Source organism: Passer montanus, unplaced genomic scaffold (assembly GCF_014805655.1).
Source record: "Passer montanus isolate IOZ18808 unplaced genomic scaffold, ASM1480565v1 scaffold2, whole genome shotgun sequence".
Classification (NCBI taxonomy): Eukaryota; Metazoa; Chordata; class Aves; order Passeriformes; family Passeridae; genus Passer; species Passer montanus.
In genome coordinates, this window is record NW_024366591.1 from 17,118,332 (window position 1) to 17,135,826 (window position 17,495).

Below are 17,495 nucleotides of genomic sequence, written 5' to 3' on the forward strand. Positions count from 1 at the left end.
GCTATCTAGAAATGAAGTTTAAAAAGATACAGACATCCTAATATGCAGTATGTTCACAAGACAAAATACATACATACATTTGAGGAGCCATGTATTTGGCTCCTCAAAATACATGAGGAGCCAAAAGACAGACATAAGAGAGTGAGTTGTGGGAGGAAGTTAGTTGGGGAATAGAACAGCTTTTGTGTGACTGTTCAGTTTTATTTAAGTTTCAAACTGGGTTTTGCAGAGTCCTGTTGTCCACATCAAATTGGCCACCCACACAAATGTTTGTTTCCTGCCTGCCACCTCCTGCAACACACCAATAGCAGATGGACAGGCCATATCCTCAGCTGCAGTAAACCAATCTAGCTTTGCCAGTTTTAGGGGAATTGTGTCAATTTACACCAGCTGAAGAGCTGTCATGGTAAATAATTTCCTAGTAACTCTTAACTGTAAGTAATAACTCCACCAATAAGTAGAAGTCAGCCACCAAAAGGGGAGGAAGGAGAGCCAACAGACCTGTGTTAATACCAAAATGCTTGAGGCAATTTAGCATACAGTTAGGCAGGACTGCAGTAGCCCGGATTAAAAGCAGAGCTCACTGAGGTAGTAACAAAACAGCCCCAAATATACTTTGTATGTGGACACTTGCAGACCTCATTAAGGTTTGACGCATTTCTTCCATCCTCAGAGACAGGGAAGATGAAAGCCAGGGAGCTAGAAACAGCAAAAGGCACCCCTTAAGCACTAAACTGTACTGAAAAGCCCATCAGCTGGCAGGAGACCAGTGTTCCCTGCAAGGGATTATAAAATACAGCCTAAGGACTCCTGGCTTGCTTATGCATGAAGGGATTTATGAGATGTGAGACAGTGAGATGCAAGTAAGGTAGATGTTTGTACGTTGTTCATAAGACAATGTGTCAAAAAAACCCATGCTCATTGTAATCCAGTTATCACAGAACAGTCTGAGTTGGAAGGGACCCAGAAGAATCAAGTCCAGCTATGGTGTGAATGACCCATACAGGGATCAAATCCACAACCCTGGCATCATTCACACCATCCTCTAACCAGCTGAGATAATCTCAGAATCTTCCTAAGAGAAAAAATTTAGCATCATTCTGAAAGTATTTTGAAACACGTGAATGAGTATTCCAAGAATATATGTATATTCTTCCTCAGAGAATAACCAGTTTCTCTGATACTAACATTTAAATTCATCAGTGTGATGACTGACTGTGCAACAGCAACCAGGAAAGAGATCTGCACTTAATATTGATGACAGGATTCAGTTTTCTCCATGTGGACAGAATACTTGTCAGTTTTGTCTTTTCAGTATATGGGGAAGCTGCCAGTGATTAAATCTCTACGATGAATACAGCAAAACTGAGTAGACTTCTTCAGTACGGGAGCAAAGTCCTTCCCATTTATTTCTCTTTCTGTACTGTTTAAATGTGACCAGGTGGTCCATAACTTTTCTGACCACCCCGTCTGGATAGTGCTCATATGAATAAGCTTTCTTCTTTTTCGAGTCTTCAATCCTTACGCTTCTTCTGGAACACTTTCCATGTTACGTAAAGGAGCTTACAGTATAATTAACCCGCTAAAAAAATGCCCCTGTTTTCAATGGAGAGTTGAACGCATTTTCTATCTATAAAATTGTTACAGCATGCTTTTTCCCTTGGGAAGAAAAATAAATCTATGAAGTAAATCCAGTAACTATAAAAGCCCAGTATTTTTCTCCCCTCCTATTATGCAGTTGCTGGGTTGGCAGATAATGTGCAATGCTTTATGTTATTTTACTACGTAATATATTGGTCAAATTATATTCTTGTGTATATCCAAATATGGTAGTTTGGAGCTCAGAGTCTTTGTAAGCAGCTGGCAAAGGGAATTTGCATTACCACAGACAACACAGAATCCTTATACACCATGTATCTGTGTCTTTTCCTGGGTATGGCGTGACAGTCACCCTTCCCTCATGTCTCTCACTCTCGTGTTTGAAAGGGTTTTATTTCAATCTGAGAAGAGAATAGGTGTAGTAATTGGTATAAGTGTTGTGACATCACTGATAAATCCCAGCAGAGACTGGGAATTAACTGCTGTGGCAGTTATTCATGTTCTGCAAGAAACAGTTTCACATCCAGTGTATAAACTGTGAAAATGTGTAAGAGGTAGCAGACATTTGCAGGAGATATGGGTCTGAGGTAGAACTGAGGAGCCAGAAGTAAAACTGAGGGCTGTTGCAATCTGTACCAGACACCTTTGCATGTCTGGTAGCCGAAAACTTTTCTGTGGAGAAATTTGCTGTAAGAATTGTCCTGTCATAAATGTGACAGTAAAACTGAGCATATTGACATTCTCGTTTGAAAAATAATGTTCTTTGAAATACAGTGAACAGAATTTTAATTCATGTACTCATGGAGAAAAAGTAGGTGTCATGTGATACTTTCACATTTAGTGGTTGTCATTTTGCCCATGCAAATGAGTATACTTAACAACAATTAAAGTAATTCTGCCTAAATGTCCTTATATAAATTGCTAAGGGTATTTATATAAAATATAAATATATAAATAATATAAAAATATATAAATTGCTGTAAGACTAGAAATTTCTAGATACTTGTGCAAAGTCCAAAACTGCTGATCCAACTGTTAGTAAATAGGGAACAGCTTGGATAGAAATATTCATGAGCACACAATTGCATTCAGTATTCGACCAGAAAGCTGCTGGGGACAAAATAAGAAGATGCCTAATGCTGTGCAGAAATACCCATTAGCTGAATTCAGCAACAAAAGGCTTCAGTTTGCCAAGGAATGTAATGGGGCCTTTCTTCTATTGGGATATTTAAAAGAAGAAGGCCCAAACTTCACTGGTGTAATGCAGTCATGCAGACAAGTAATTAAAATAATATATCTTAAAAGCACATCATACTGTGTTTTTCAAATAACTGGCTTATTCCATTGCTTAATGCATCCTTACTAAATGAATGAGAAGTAATTTTTATTAAGTGAGCTGAAGCAGAGTTGGAGGTCAGTAGCTAATATGTCCTAATATTGCTCTTAACACAACTTAGGGGGTTGTTAGCTGGGTGTCACACAGCATTTTCTGTGCCATTGAAAGGGTCGCTGCATATTTTCAACTGAGTTCACTCCCAAGTCAAATTCCCCTTGGTGTGTGCTGCTGGTATATTACAGTGACAAAACAGCCTGATGAATGTTTGATTTAATGAATGTTTAACCCCTGCTGCCAGTTGCCTCTATTCCTGTGTGGTGAATTTTAATTTTTTTTTGATAGCTTACATATCTGCTCTTGGTTCTAGTTGCCGTGTCTCTGAGGAATCAAAAAGTCATCATTCCCCAGGTTCCTGACATCGATGCTGTGTCTGTGGCAGAGACCGTCTCGGTGCCAGAGCTTAGACAGTTTACACTGTGCTTTGAGGCAACCAAGGGCAACAGCGATGACAACGACGACTGGAAGGTTTTCTCCTACACTGATGCATTGTTGAGAGAGCTCTTCAGCTTCGGGAAGACCACAAAAGGCCATTTTCTGTCCATCTTAGGCACACAGTGCATCCTTAAGAAAGCATTGCCCCGAAATGCAGAGTTTTTCACAGGAACCTTTCAACAGCTCTGTGTTGTATGGGACAGCTTCTCGGGCACTATACATGTGTATGCCAAAAGCACCTATCATGTGGTGGACTGTCCAGAGATCTCTGGCAAAGTTATCCCTGGAAATGGGAGGCTGGTGCTGGGCTCTAACAGCAATGAAGTGAGCTCTCTAAATGGGGACATTTACAACTTCCGCCTCTGGAATTTCACCATGAATGCGCAAACACTGGCCAACCTCAGCTGCGATGTGAAAGGAAACATTGTAGACTGGGAAAATGAATTCTGGAGTATTCCAACTTCAGCACTGAAAGCAGAAAACAATTTGAGTTGTGGTGAGTATGCCTTGCCAAAACTTTTTTGCTTATTGCCCCCTCCACAATTCTGTATTGTGCTGAACATACCACATATCAAGATGGAAAAAAAGTGAATTCCCATGAAAGAAAAATAGCAAGGTCTTACCTTTATTATATTTTAGCTCAACTCTTACTATAAACAGAGGCTTTGAAAGGGTATGGAGTTGATTCTTTAAAGGAAAAGGACAAGTCCTCTAAGTTTATTGAGTTGCTGTTTGAAATGATCTGCAAATCAAAGATTTCCTAAACTCTCCATATTGGCTCATACAAAAGGGGAATAATGACAAGTACCTATTAGCCTCAAATAAAATTATGGGGTCTCTGGAGAAAAAAAATGTATGTTAGCTAATTAATTACTAAACGTTTTTATACCTGCCCTTTGGCCCTTTCATTAGCCGGAGGAGCCCATGCTAGCCTCATGTTGTATATGCAGAGCCAGCAAAAGCAGTGACAAAAGCAGTGCATAGGATGTAGGAAACTAGAATAAAATATTAAATTAGAAGAGGTGGACAGAAAGGAAGAGTTTGAGATAAAAATCATAAGATTTTTTCTTCATGGTGATGTATTATCAGTCTTTTTTTAAACTTACTGAAGGTGTTTTTTTTTCCTGTAGATTACTGCAGAAGATAAATTTCAATACATTTACCAACCTATTCTCGTTTTATGGCTCAGATACTTGATTCACATAAATGTCCTGGAGTATTTTTGTACTTTTGACAGAGCATCTGTCAGCATTCTGAGAATCCTTAATTTAGAAGAGAAGCTGCCATCACTAAGGCATGCTAGTTTCTGTATCTAATAGTTCTTGAGGGATTAAGATGGCTAAAAAAGCTGCTTTGCTTGCTTTATTTTACTCACATCAAAGTGTGGGATACTCATTCACAGCTGGAACTACTGAGAAAGATCTCAATATGCCCCTGCTAAAAAAAATTAAGCAATACCTGTATGAAACCACAAGCAACAGGTACCTTTGCCTTTCAGAAAAGGCTCATCTGACCACGAGTGACAAAAACATTTTTTCTGAACAAAAGTTGTTTCTATTTCATTGGTAGAAACTGATCTGATAGAGAATAACTTCCCAGAAGATCATACTCGTCTTACTCTGTTACACCATGATGTTTACCAGACAACCTATCTCTGTAAAAGCTGCAATCTCATTTAATTTTGACTGGAGTAGGAGTCTTGTTATTCTCTCTGCTAAAGACTGTACAATCCTAAGACACAAATACTATATCATAGCTGTGATAATATAAATAGAATTTTTTCATTCCACAACTTTATTGCCTGGGATGTGAGTTATCAGTAGTTTTCCTGGAGCAGAACATTGTTTTAGAAAAATGTATTAGTGTTCCTGCTTTAGGCCCAGTATCTATTCAAGTAATTTAAAATGTATCTACATACAAACATTGTTGTTGCCTCTAAATAAGCGTATGAGGAAGTTTCTTTTTCAGCCAGTCTTTTTCTTTCCTTGATATGAAATCACCCTCTGTGATACAGACTTTCCTGAGCCATAGTACTCCTAAAAGAAAATTCTGGGTGCAGTGCCATTTCAAAGATCATTACTAATCCCAGAGATGAAATTGTTAGAATTGTCTTCCCTTCCTCCTCTCAAGTAAAAGCCTTCTTTGTAAAATCAGCCTTCAACAGAAGAGTTGATGAGTCAGGCTATCAACCATGAATAAACCACTGACATTGGGAAGCTGACTCTGATTAGGCTTCATTTAACAGCAGTGAAAGGATTTATGCAGAAAAGAGTTTTTCACACAGTTCCAATAATGCTTCACCAGGAAGTGGCCTGTAACTTAAAAAAAAAGCAAACGAAGCATTTAGCAGTGATCTCAACATAGCTTTGCCTGAACAGTGCTTACATTTTCAAGGGGTATTATTTTTATAGTTTCTCAAACAAAGCTTTTACAAGAAGATTTATGGGGCATAAAACACCAGCAAATTGTTTCAGATAATCTTTTCATAGTTTTACCTTTTATTAGTTTATTCCTTAGACTAATATTTTCACAGCTGTGCAGTTGTGGTGGGGTGTTTGCATAAGACTTGACAGAATTCTGTTTTTATTGCCATTCCTTTGTGCAGATTGCATGTAAAGGTATGCATGCACAGCCTAGGTAATGATAGAAGTATGGCTATTGCCCACCAGTTCAGTGCAGGCAAACTGAGGAGCATTTAATCAACTTCTGGTTTGGATTCTGAAGCCTGCACTGGTTACAGCTATAGCAGGATATGATCTACTCATTTTAAGGGTAACATGGCCACATATCTGTCCATGCCTGCAATTGTTTTTTTGTTTTTTTGTTTTTTCATGTGCATTTCATGACTTCTTCATTCCCAAAGGCCAAAGGAATTCTTAATTTCACTCTCAGATTTAACTCAGTGTGGGATGTGTCTGCCTTAGGCAGCTGGCCAATGTTTCAGGCTAAGATAATTGCCCTCAGTGCTGTTTTTGAATAGTGGAATCAAAAAGGCCATTCCACAGGTCAGTGCATCTCATGCTGGAAAAGATGTCTCAGTGAAGTCAAAGTTCTTTTGCTGTAGGAGTGAGTGTTCCTCTCCACTGACTATAAGGTCTAGCATGACAAGCAGATATGGATGTCTGAGTTTTAGACATTTGAAGTGAGATGTATCACACAATGTGTCTGTAATACACGTTCATGGGGTCGCAAGTCCTGTCAGCAAACCTGCTCCAGAATGGGCTCCTGTCTTCATGGGTCCACAGCTCCTGCCAGGAGTCTTCTCCAGTGCCAGTTTTCGTTGGGCTCACAGCCTCCTTCAGGCATCCCTGTGCTCTGGCATGGGGTCCTCCACAGGCTGCAGGTGGATCTCTGCTCCACCATGGACTTCCATGGGCTGCAGAGGCACAGCTGCTTCCCCAGGGTCTGCAGCCTGTGCTGCAGGGGAATCTGAGCTCAGGCATCTGGAGCACCTCCTGCCCCTCCTTCCTCACTGGCCTTGGTGTCTGTGGGATTTTGCTTTCACACATTCTCACTCTAGGCTGCAATTGCTGCTGTGCAGTAACTTTTCCCCCTTTTAAAATCCATCATCCCAGAGACACTACCATTGCTGCTTACAGGCTGAGCCCTGGCCAACACATCCATCTTGGAGCTGGCTGGCAGTAGCTCCATTGGACGCAGGGAAAGCTGCTGTGAGAGGCTTCTCAGAGAACTGCCCCTGTAATCCTCTTGCTGCCAAACACTTGCCATGCAAGTGTCTCAATGCAAGAGTCTTCTGACTTAAATGTCAGACTATATATTGACTCAATGCAATAGTTTTCTGACTTAAATGTTTTGTAAATTTGGATTTGATTTTGATTTTTTTTTTGTTTCTCCAAATCAAATCACAGTCTTGTTTAAAATACTCAGTAAAGAAAATATGAATACCAACAGTCTTTCCAAACAACTCCCAGGCCATCTTTCCATGTTACACAACAGGGGTGAAACAGAGTAGGTTTTGATATTTTAACTTTTTAACATTAACAAATTTATTTTGGGAGAAAAAACTCACCTCATGCAGGGGGTAGTACACTTACCTAGAACATCCTTCCTGGAGTTCATAAGAATTCCTGGAATTCATAAGAAAGTGAATTAGCTTCTATCTCTTAATCCATTAAAAAAAATCAGTGAAATGTAATATTTGTTGAGGATCATTTAATATTTGTTGTTTTAATTACACCCTATATTTATTGGCAACATATGTAGTGGTATGTGTGTCATGATACAATTTCTGTATCAAAGCTCCATGCTTCATTTGTTCTTGCATCACAGGAAATATTTTCCTAGCTATCTTTACAAGCCAATGGGTGGTGGCTATTTAATTTTACGGATGGATAGTGTGTTTCATGAGAGAAACTCATTGAGTCAATATGATTCTGAAGTGGTAAAGCAAAAGCCAAAAGGGCAAAACTCCTAGAGGGTTCACATTTTGCCAGAGCCCTAACATCCCATTGTGTTCAACACAGTGTGCAAAGGCAGCCGTATCTGCAGCTGAACCTCTGGGATACGTGAAGTGTAATTAATGCAGTTGCACCATTTCTTTTTCTGTAGCCATTCTTAGGTGCCTTGGTTTTGTCTCCAGATCATCAAAGTGTAATGCTTGTTGTTACGAATAATTCTGTAGAGGTACAGACTTATAACATTATCTGTTTATAAGTCATGCATACCAGCATATTAATCACACCCTTGCCCTGGGCAGAAGAGCAAGTTTAATCACCTTTTATCTGGTTGGTGTCTGTCCCAGGCAGATTACTCACAAGTGTGTGCTGGGTAGCCTGTGCTGCAGCAGCAGAGTGTGGTCACTCCTCCAAGGCACACATTGTTATGAAAATCACATAAATCCCGTGGCTATACTGACCCCTTTGCTTAAGCCCATTTCACAGAGCACACACAAGCTGCATTCCTTTAATGTGATGTTATTCATTGAAAGCTAAGAATACTGCGGGAGGATACGTGAGTGACTCTAACTTGCAAGTCAGCAGGGTTTTCAAGGATCCCTGAGCTGCAACAGAAACTGAAAACTTGTAAGTCTTATAGGCAAATGTCAGTTTTGCCACTGAGAGAAATTAGGAAGAGGAATGTGTCACTGCACAACATAGTGTGTTTTAGGCCCAGTAACTAACCCCTTCTAAATTATTTGATTTCTCCTTTTAAAGGCTCATATCTAATTCCCTCTTCTTCAATTGAACCAACCAGTTGTGCAAACCTAGGAAGCCTTTGCCAAGGTAAGAAATCCAGATCCTTTTCACAGTTTCATCTTCGGAAAATGTTTATTTGCCTCAGGGTTTTATTCCATTTCTTTTTTATTATCGTTTATAAAAGGGTGAGCGGCAATAAAAAATAGCAAGGAAAGGAATTCTTTAGTCTCATCAAGTATGTGGGTGTCCTGTTCGTACAATATGTGGAAAAAATGTGATCACTCCCTTGATAATACATTTTCCAAATAGTCTCAATTATATCAAAGCTGAATTAACTGACTGCTTTAATTTCTTTCTCCACCTCTTTTCCTCCTGCACATTTTCACAGTAAAATATTAACCAGTATAAGTAGTAGGTAAATCTGTAAACAAAAAAAAAAAAAATAGAACAGATGTAAATAAAGGAACTAGCTTTTATTCAGGGTTTTTTTTTCAATAAGATATTTTGAGGCTAGATACTTTGAGATTAGCAGGTATAAAATACTTATCATCAAACTACAAAATTCAGCAGCTTTTAGAGAAAGAAACACGTACTATGGCACTTAATGAGGGATTAATAATGTACAAATCACCACATATAAAAATTCATTAAGTGTTTTTAAAGGTCAGCTCAGCTGAATGCAAGGAATAGGTGAACCCTACAGATGTCCATGTCACAGGAGAATCAATGGGCATGCAATGGTTAATTTGTACTGTTCTCCTCAGATGCTGAAGTTCTATAAAAAGTGCTTGACCTGAGCAACATTAACCCATTTCCATGATGCTTTCATGAACCCCAGCCTTACAATGTGTTGGCATGCTGTGTTAAACTTTAATTACAGCAGCAATTGCATCAAAAATATCTAGCTTTATAACCTCTTTCCAGCTGAATGGTGGAAGAAAGAGACAGGAGAAAATAAAATATAAGAGGAAAACAAGAAGTCTCAGAACTCTTTCAAAACCAATATTTTTAAGTTAAAAATATAATATTAAATCAGATTTAGCTTAAAAATAAAAGGGAAAATGCACTCTACTTGGAAAGCCAGTAAGAGATCTATGTCAGTTTTCAGTGTACGTTTCCCAGATTTTCCTGAGTTAAATTTGGTTCAGGTTCTTGGAGCATATTGTACTGGTCTCCACAGGGAAAGTGGAATGCAATTAATGTCCATAATCAGATTTTAAACAGTAATTTTCAGGCACCATAGTCACAAAGCAGAGTACAATCTAAATACTGCAACTCAAATAATTTGGGTAAATGAGGCACCCACAATTATGCTATATTAGTCTTGTTATATGTAAAGGGTATCACTGTATAAATATCTTTGTCCATTCTTTTGGAAGATCTCAGAGTGTTTCCCTCCATTAAAATGGCATGGTATGGAAGGGAGAAAATATCTTTCATGACATCAGGGAATATGGCTACAGAAATGGACACATTCTCAGCTGAACGAGCCTGCTTTTCTAAAAACCTCATCCTTTGTCCCAGCTTAATTAACTTGTCTGGTAGATATTGCCTCTGATAAAAGATGCTGCCTTTCAAACTTGCCTTCGTAACTTCTTAGACCATCAATAAAGACATCAATAAAGACAATGAGTATTTTCATGAAGGTAATACTCTTTTGTTCTCTAAAAGTATTTGGTAAAGTGTCCCTTGTGTTCAGTTTGTCACTTTGGAATAAAATTCCAGATCAGATTTATCCCACTCAGCACCATCATAATTATTGTCATAATAATGAAAATCATGAAAATATGTCTGTCTGTTTCTGTCAATACCACAGACTTTGTCTAAACTGAGAGGCCAGTTTGCATTCCTTTGTTTGTTGGGTGTTGTGCAATAACACCAGTAAAATGGTTTGTGGATGCCAGGTTATGTCAGCTATGTCTGATGAAAGAACTGATTTCTCCATTATAGTTAGTAAATATTTTTGCTCATTAGATGCCTCCTTTAGCAGCATTGGCTGTTAGACACAATCTGTAAGAAGCCTTGTAAATTATTCCTCAGACAATATAGCTCTAAAGCTTCATGGAAGAGCTTTTTTATATTTCAAGGTGTCACTTCATACGCTCACTTTCCCAGATAGAATCTGTTTGTTCTCATGTCCAGCTTTTCCTTCTCTTTCCCTAATTTTCTTGAAAACTTGAACATGAACCTGCTCCCTAATCTGTGACAAGTTTGTGACTTTTGGACTCTATAGGCTAGATAAATCAACCCAGCAAAACATTAAAAAATATGATTTCTTGTCCAAAATACAACTGCTTAAACTTAACTTTTGGACTCAAAAGGCTAGATACAACCCAGCAAAACATTAAAAAATATGATTTCTTGTCCAAAATACAACTGCTTAAACTTCCTAGGTTGATTCTTCCAAAATCATCCAAAGCCATGTAACTCAGGGAGATTTTACCATACCAACCTTCAGATTTTAAATAAGGGTTTTCAGGAAAAAAATCTATTAGTGAATGGATTTACATTGACTGGGAGTTACTGAACAAAGCTAAATTATTTTCCAAACCATTATTTGAAAATTTAGTGACATGATCTTTGACTTCTTCTAGCACATATACCCTCCCAGTCCCTCATGGAGGAAATTTGCAATTTTGGCTATTTCTCCTAATTTTGAAAAGTGTTCAGTTGATTTTGTGGCATGACTCCTGTTGGTGTCAGTGGGAACAGTACAGCCGAGTTTCTACATAAAGCTTTCAAAATAGGTATTTTACTTCACCTGTTCCAAGCCTGATTGCAATTCTCTTCATTGTTTTGAGTTCAGTGGATTTAATTAAATCCTTACATGAGTGTTTCAGTTTCTCATTTGTTTGTCATATTCAGTCTTTGAGAAGGGGCAAAGATTCTTTTCATAAGCAGCATTCTAAGTGCATGCATCTTAGAACTTCCCCGTTTTCTGTTCTTCACACAACCAGGGCTCTCATGAGAGGATTTTGAGTTTATGAAAGGGGTGCAGGACTGATCCTGCAAAATTTGCACTGGCAAATTTTCCACTGAAGTGAGTGCAAGTGAGGATTGCAGGACTGGAGCCTCAGTTCATATCTATTCATCACTTTGTACAGAAAAAAAATAATGTGTTTTTTTAACATTTATAGCATTGTGTGTAGATGGTTTCATTTTACATTGTCATGCATTGTTCCCATTTTGTCTTACCTTATTAACATTCATATTTCATTCAAGTTCACCTCTTTCTCATCTTTATTACCAGCTACTGTAAATGCTACTACTCCTACACCACCCACTGTCACCACTAACATGCCCGATACTAATAGAAACGATAAGCCAAACAATGGTAAGACATCCTGTGTTACATTTTTCCTTGTACTGTGTCTAAAGCAAATTTGTTGTATTTTAAGGTGTGTTTTTCCTACCATCATAATGTCAAGGGTCACGTCTCAGTTCTGTTCTCATTTACACTGAATAAATCAGGATTAAATCTCTGGACCATGAAAGAATGGTGTAAATGAGAACAGAACCAAACTCAGTGTTTAAGTGTTTATTTGTTTTGTTTACCTGGCTCTTCTGTGAAAGGGACTAACTTTGTGTCTCCATTGCATTTAATGATGCAAAGAACAAGGGAAGGGAGAGGGGTGTTTGGAAAGGGTCCAAAAAGAACTGTGCTGTTGCAGGGTTTCAAGGCTGCAGGTTGTCAGACATTGTGTAGCTCCTGCTTGTGCAGCCAGGGTGGTAGTAGGCTTGGATTGTCTGTTCCTTGCCGTTCCTCAGGCGCAGGAGCCAAGTGGAACCATTCCTATGGAGCAAAGCCACTTCCACTGAGTCAACAGAAATCTTTCCACTGACTTAAAGAAGAGCTGGATCAGACTTTACTAGGGAAAATGTTGACAGTATCAGATATCGTTTACTTTTCATTTAGGAAGATTAAGGGAAAAAATAAGGTAGTAAATGAACCTATTATTAGCACAGGAATTAAGCCAGGATTTCTTTTGAGGCTTTCTCAAATTCTGTGATATCACTGTCTCCTAAAGACTGAGCATCATTTTGTGAAGTGTTGCTAAAATATTTATTAGTTTGTTAACGTTGGTTGTTAAACACAGAGGTAGATTTTGCCAACTTTCATCACAGGCTTAAATGTATATTTTTTTTTAAGATTTATTTTTTCAGTGTACTCCACAGAAACAAATCAGAATCTGGGCGGAGTTGGTAGTTTGGTTTTATGATGGGTGGTTTTTTTTGGTTGGGTGGTTTTTTTTCCCCCCAATCCATCAGTTGTTACTGTAGGATTTAAAACTCTTGGAGTATTTTTTCTCTTGGCAGATATTTATTGTACACTGGCAATCAGGCAGTACAGTGCATAATGTGAAAGAATTTATCTGAATCCAGACTGTTTGGTTTTAATAAGCTGTAGAAGTAAGAAGAAAATATTGAACATGTCTTCCAAGTAGTGTTTGCTTCTTTTTGGTGGAGCCACTTACAAATGTTCACCATGAGCAGTTAACTCTGTTTTTTTTAATGACAGGATGAACTAAATATTATTAATATTAGTATGAATAAAAAATAGACAAATAAGTCCTTTCTCTAGCTTTGAAAGTCCCAAGAAACAGTAGAAAGACTATGAAAATAAGCCAAGTTCACTTATGGTAGAAGCAAATTAAATTTTCACACAGCTAACAGGCATCATTTTCCACTCTTGGTAAGTTGATTTTTAGACCAAGAACAGAGAGTTAAGTTACATATATTTTCTTTAATCCATTAACTATGTGGCTTGATACACACAGACCTGCAGGAATTCAGACTTCCTGCTACAGTTATCTTCAGAATGAAGAGAAATTCACCTGAATTTTCCCATTCACGACCACAGAGGCAGCAAGAATCTAAGATAGAAGGGATCAAAACAATAGGAATTATCTCAACCCCAATTATTTGGCCAGTGAAGCAAAGGCCCCTGCATTTCAGTAAAAATTCAGCAGATGATAATCCAGAGGGAAAAAACCCATACAGCTTGTTCCTTCCAACTTTGTCCACACCAGCTTCTTCTGAGGAGACCAGCAACAAAACCTTGTCTGCTTATACAGAAAACATCAACCTAGATTATACTGTAATGAATCCATTGCCAAACAAAAATATTGTTAATTATTCTAGAAGTCCATTCCATAGTACTTCTGCTGCAGCAGATGCAGTCACAGAGCCTCCTGTGAATGCAGCAGTTCCTCCTCTTCACAGCAGAAATCCCAGTGCAGAGCTAGCAAGGACTTTGGCAAGTAGGCTCCATCTTTCTGACTCTGAGCCATCGTTCCACTCTCCTGTTAGCAGCAGCAGCAGCACTGCTTATGAACACAAAAAAGAAACTCTGTGGATTTCATCCTCCAACAGCGACACAAACAATTTCACGCATACAAGCAATGTCTTGGAGCCTGTGAGCTGGCAGAATGAGCCTGTATTTCATCATCGTATCACCTCTGATATTCAAGAAGACAGACATCATTTCCTTTCTAGCTTGTCTGTACCACCTACAGATGAGAAGCCACCATTCCAAAAAAGTAGGTTAGATTTGCTAGACTCGACACCTGAAAATTTTTATCTGGAAATGATAGAAGGCAATGCTGACAGGAAAACATTTTCTATACTATCAGCAAAGAGTGAATTTCAGCTTAGAAAATCTGTGTACATTAAGGACCATCACTCAGGGGGCATTACCAATTTAACCTCTGTGGAGACTCTACATGCAAAACCAACAAGTTTTTTTCAGAACATGAAAAAATCATACACAAAATTTATGCATGACAGCCAGCTGACAAATTCAGTCCAAGGACACAGTGGAGAACTATTAACATTTTCATCATTTCTGGGAGAACCAGGCATGACAAGCTCAGCATTTAAGCATGTTGTAACAACCCTGCCTGTTTATCAACAGCTGTTGACTGACACATATTTGAAAAGTGACAGCATATTCATATCTAGTAGTAATTACTGGTCTCATTATTTACAGCATTCATTATACTTTCAAAATCCAAGTGAGACCCTCAGAAATGGAGCACTGGAGAACAATTTGGATGCATTTCATGGTAGTAATGAAAATGAGAAGTCAGTTTTTTCCATATTAGAGCCAGAGAACATGAATCCAGTTGCTGACTCCCGGGACTCAGATTACTTGGATTTTCCAACAAAATATGTAGATATATCTCCCTCTTTAAGAGCAAATTTCTGGACTGTTTCCCATCATTTGAAAGAAGCATCTCAAGTGTTTTCTGGGGAGCCATCAGGAAATTTCTGGCTCTCATTTAATAAACTGCTTTCTTCCTCAACAGAGAGATTGCTGTCCATTAGTTTATATGCTAAGTCTGACAGTATCTCTGAACAAACATCTGCTGTTAGATTTTTAGGTCACAGAGCTGAAGAAATTAATTTTTCTAGTCATGTATCAACTTTGGAAACACAAATCTTTAGTTCATTTATTCCAGGCATTTCAAAGAAAGTTTCAGAAAGTAATGGCCAGTCAATATCACAATTGCACTCAACAATGAGCTTTGCAAACCTAACTGTGACTTCCAACAGTGAATTTTATTTTGATTTTCCTTTTCCTTCCCTGGAAGCACCTTCCATTCAATCCTCTGTATGGGCACGGATAAGCCCTTTTGATCAGGTATTTGAAAACTCTGCAGATAGTTTGCACATGCAAATTCAAACTGACATAGTAAGTGAACAAACTGACATGACTTTCCTAAACAATAGGCATCAGCCTGTTTCTGTCTTTCCAACACATTCAGGAACTCCTTTCTTGATCAGTACATCTGGGACTCGGGTTACTTGGAGAGTTAAGAGTTTGATAAGCAGTACAAGAACACACAAAACACAGCAGTCTCAAAGTCTTCTGGAGAACGATGCTATAACAAATACCACTGATAAACCAAGAAGTAAAGTTCAAAAAGATGCAGGTATTTTTTTAAAAAGCATCAGTTCAATGAGTTCTGACTTTTTTCCAGTGTCTTTGGAATTAAGGCAATTTCTTCATTCAGAGTCCAAATTCAGAGACAGTGTAACTCCTAGCACCTATTCCACACCTCCTCTCCCACAAAGTTTTCAGAATCATCTTGATACAATTTCTCCAAGCTTGCTCCCTCAGTGGGATGTAAAAGAGTTAAACTTGCCAACAACAAAAACACCAAGAAATTATCTAACTGTTTTAGGACAAAACTCCATTGAAAATCAAGTGGACAGTCCAAGATACTCTCTCTGGGCAGTAGAACAAGAAATCATTGACAATGATAAAGGCATAACGGATTTTTCTGTTCTGACATCTACAAACATGCCTAGGCTTTCTGAATGGAATTCAGAAGGGGAAGTGTATGGACCCTTTAGCAGGAACAGAGAAGCAATATCTATCATTACTGCTAATGCCTTGGATTTTGAAAATGCTGATTATGGACATTTTGCAAATCTCTCTTCTGTTCTGGAGTCATCAATAACTGCAGTAATGAATGATGTGGTATCTTTGCCATCTTCATATAGCAGAGGATTTGATCAGCACAAAGAGACCATCTTGACAGGCACTCTGACAACAGCTGCAGCAGCCATCCATCACTCTCTCGTGCAGATCCAAGCATCACTTTCTTCTGTGACATACCATGAGTCATCAGTTTCAGCCCATGTTTATTCCTTGGCCAGTTTACCGTCGGGGACAAGCCAAAACAGCACCTCTCACCCACCACTGAAACAACTTATTAGCTCTGCTGCAGTCCTTTTGCCTTGTTTGTGTGACTTCTTCACTGAGCTGGGCTGCCTGTGTCAACCTGAGTTCCACTACAGTATGTCAAGCTGCTAAGTTAGATGTAGAAAAAACCCCAGATCATCTTATCTGTTAGATATTCATTTGTAGACTAAATGTAGAAGTATCTGTCTTTTGTCCTTTAGATGTAGGACCATTTAGCATATGTTTTGGAATAATAATATAATTACAGTAGAAGGGAATTTGTAACATCTTAGTGATAGTAAATGTCATCAGTGTGTGATTTCTCATATTTGTGTACTTCTCTAAGACAGCTCTCATGAGACTGTGAGGGTAATATACTGGTTTCCATGTATTTTATATGATTTAATGACAATTTATTGTCTGGGAGTATATGAATGTTTTTTACTGACATGTTTTTGAGGATTTCACTTTCAAAAACAGAAGGTTTTTCAAAACTAAGTGTTTCAATAACTTTTCTAAGAGAATTTAAAAAAATACAATCATTTGATTGATCATTATATTTTTGTAGTTGGTGGTAGGTGTAGGGAGCGTTGTTTTCCAGACTATTTTTTCCATTTTTTTTCAAATTTTCTTTGGCTACTTTTCACCAATTTTATACTCCTTTTTTTTTCTCTCATTCAGCATTTTGAGGTGGGATTTCAACTGTTTAATTTGAAGAGGGATAAATAAGTTTTAGTTTTTACTATCTACTTTACAGTCTCCTGAGAGTATTTTAAAATGCAGATTAGTTCTTGTTCTTTTTTTTTTTTGCCTCATTAAAACATGCTTTGGGTCACCATCTGGTGGAGATCTTGAAGCTATTGCCTAGCTTGTATGATTTTAAAAATATTTTGTCTTCCTATATTAAGGTGATTTTGTCCCTATACATAATTATCTGAGTAAGATTATAATTAGATATATGATTACATATGTGTTTTTGAGTATACAGTGCACACTTTCTGTATGTGTGTATCTGTATGGCCTGTATACAAGGTACATTATAGATTTAAAATTGAATATGTGTTTATACAGAGATATATACATGCAAAGGACATCTAGGTCTTGCAAGTGTTTTCAATTTGCCCAAAGTCAAAACTTCTACTTCCAAAGACTTAATTTTTAATCCTTTTTTCTTAAACTATCACAGTAATAACAAACTAAAGCACATTTTCAGATTAAACTA

The 17,495-nt window shown here is 38.0% G+C and overlaps 1 protein-coding gene across 6 annotated transcripts in view; it reads left to right on the forward strand.

Annotated features, from left to right (window-relative positions):
• Nucleotides 1-17,495, forward strand: part of ADGRG6 (adhesion G protein-coupled receptor G6) — a 111,079-nt gene that overhangs the window by 45,300 nt on the left and 48,284 nt on the right. For 5 of the 6 annotated variants that reach the window (XM_039707503.1, XM_039707508.1, XM_039707509.1 and 2 more), the window contains exons 4-6: nucleotides 3,303-3,923; nucleotides 8,602-8,670; nucleotides 11,834-11,917. In XM_039707503.1, the coding sequence (XP_039563437.1) occupies nucleotides 3,303-3,923; nucleotides 8,602-8,670; nucleotides 11,834-11,917 (774 nt within the window). The remainder of the gene's footprint in view (nucleotides 1-3,302; nucleotides 3,924-8,601; nucleotides 8,671-11,833; nucleotides 11,918-17,495) is intronic. The other variant, XM_039707506.1, reaches the window with a different exon arrangement.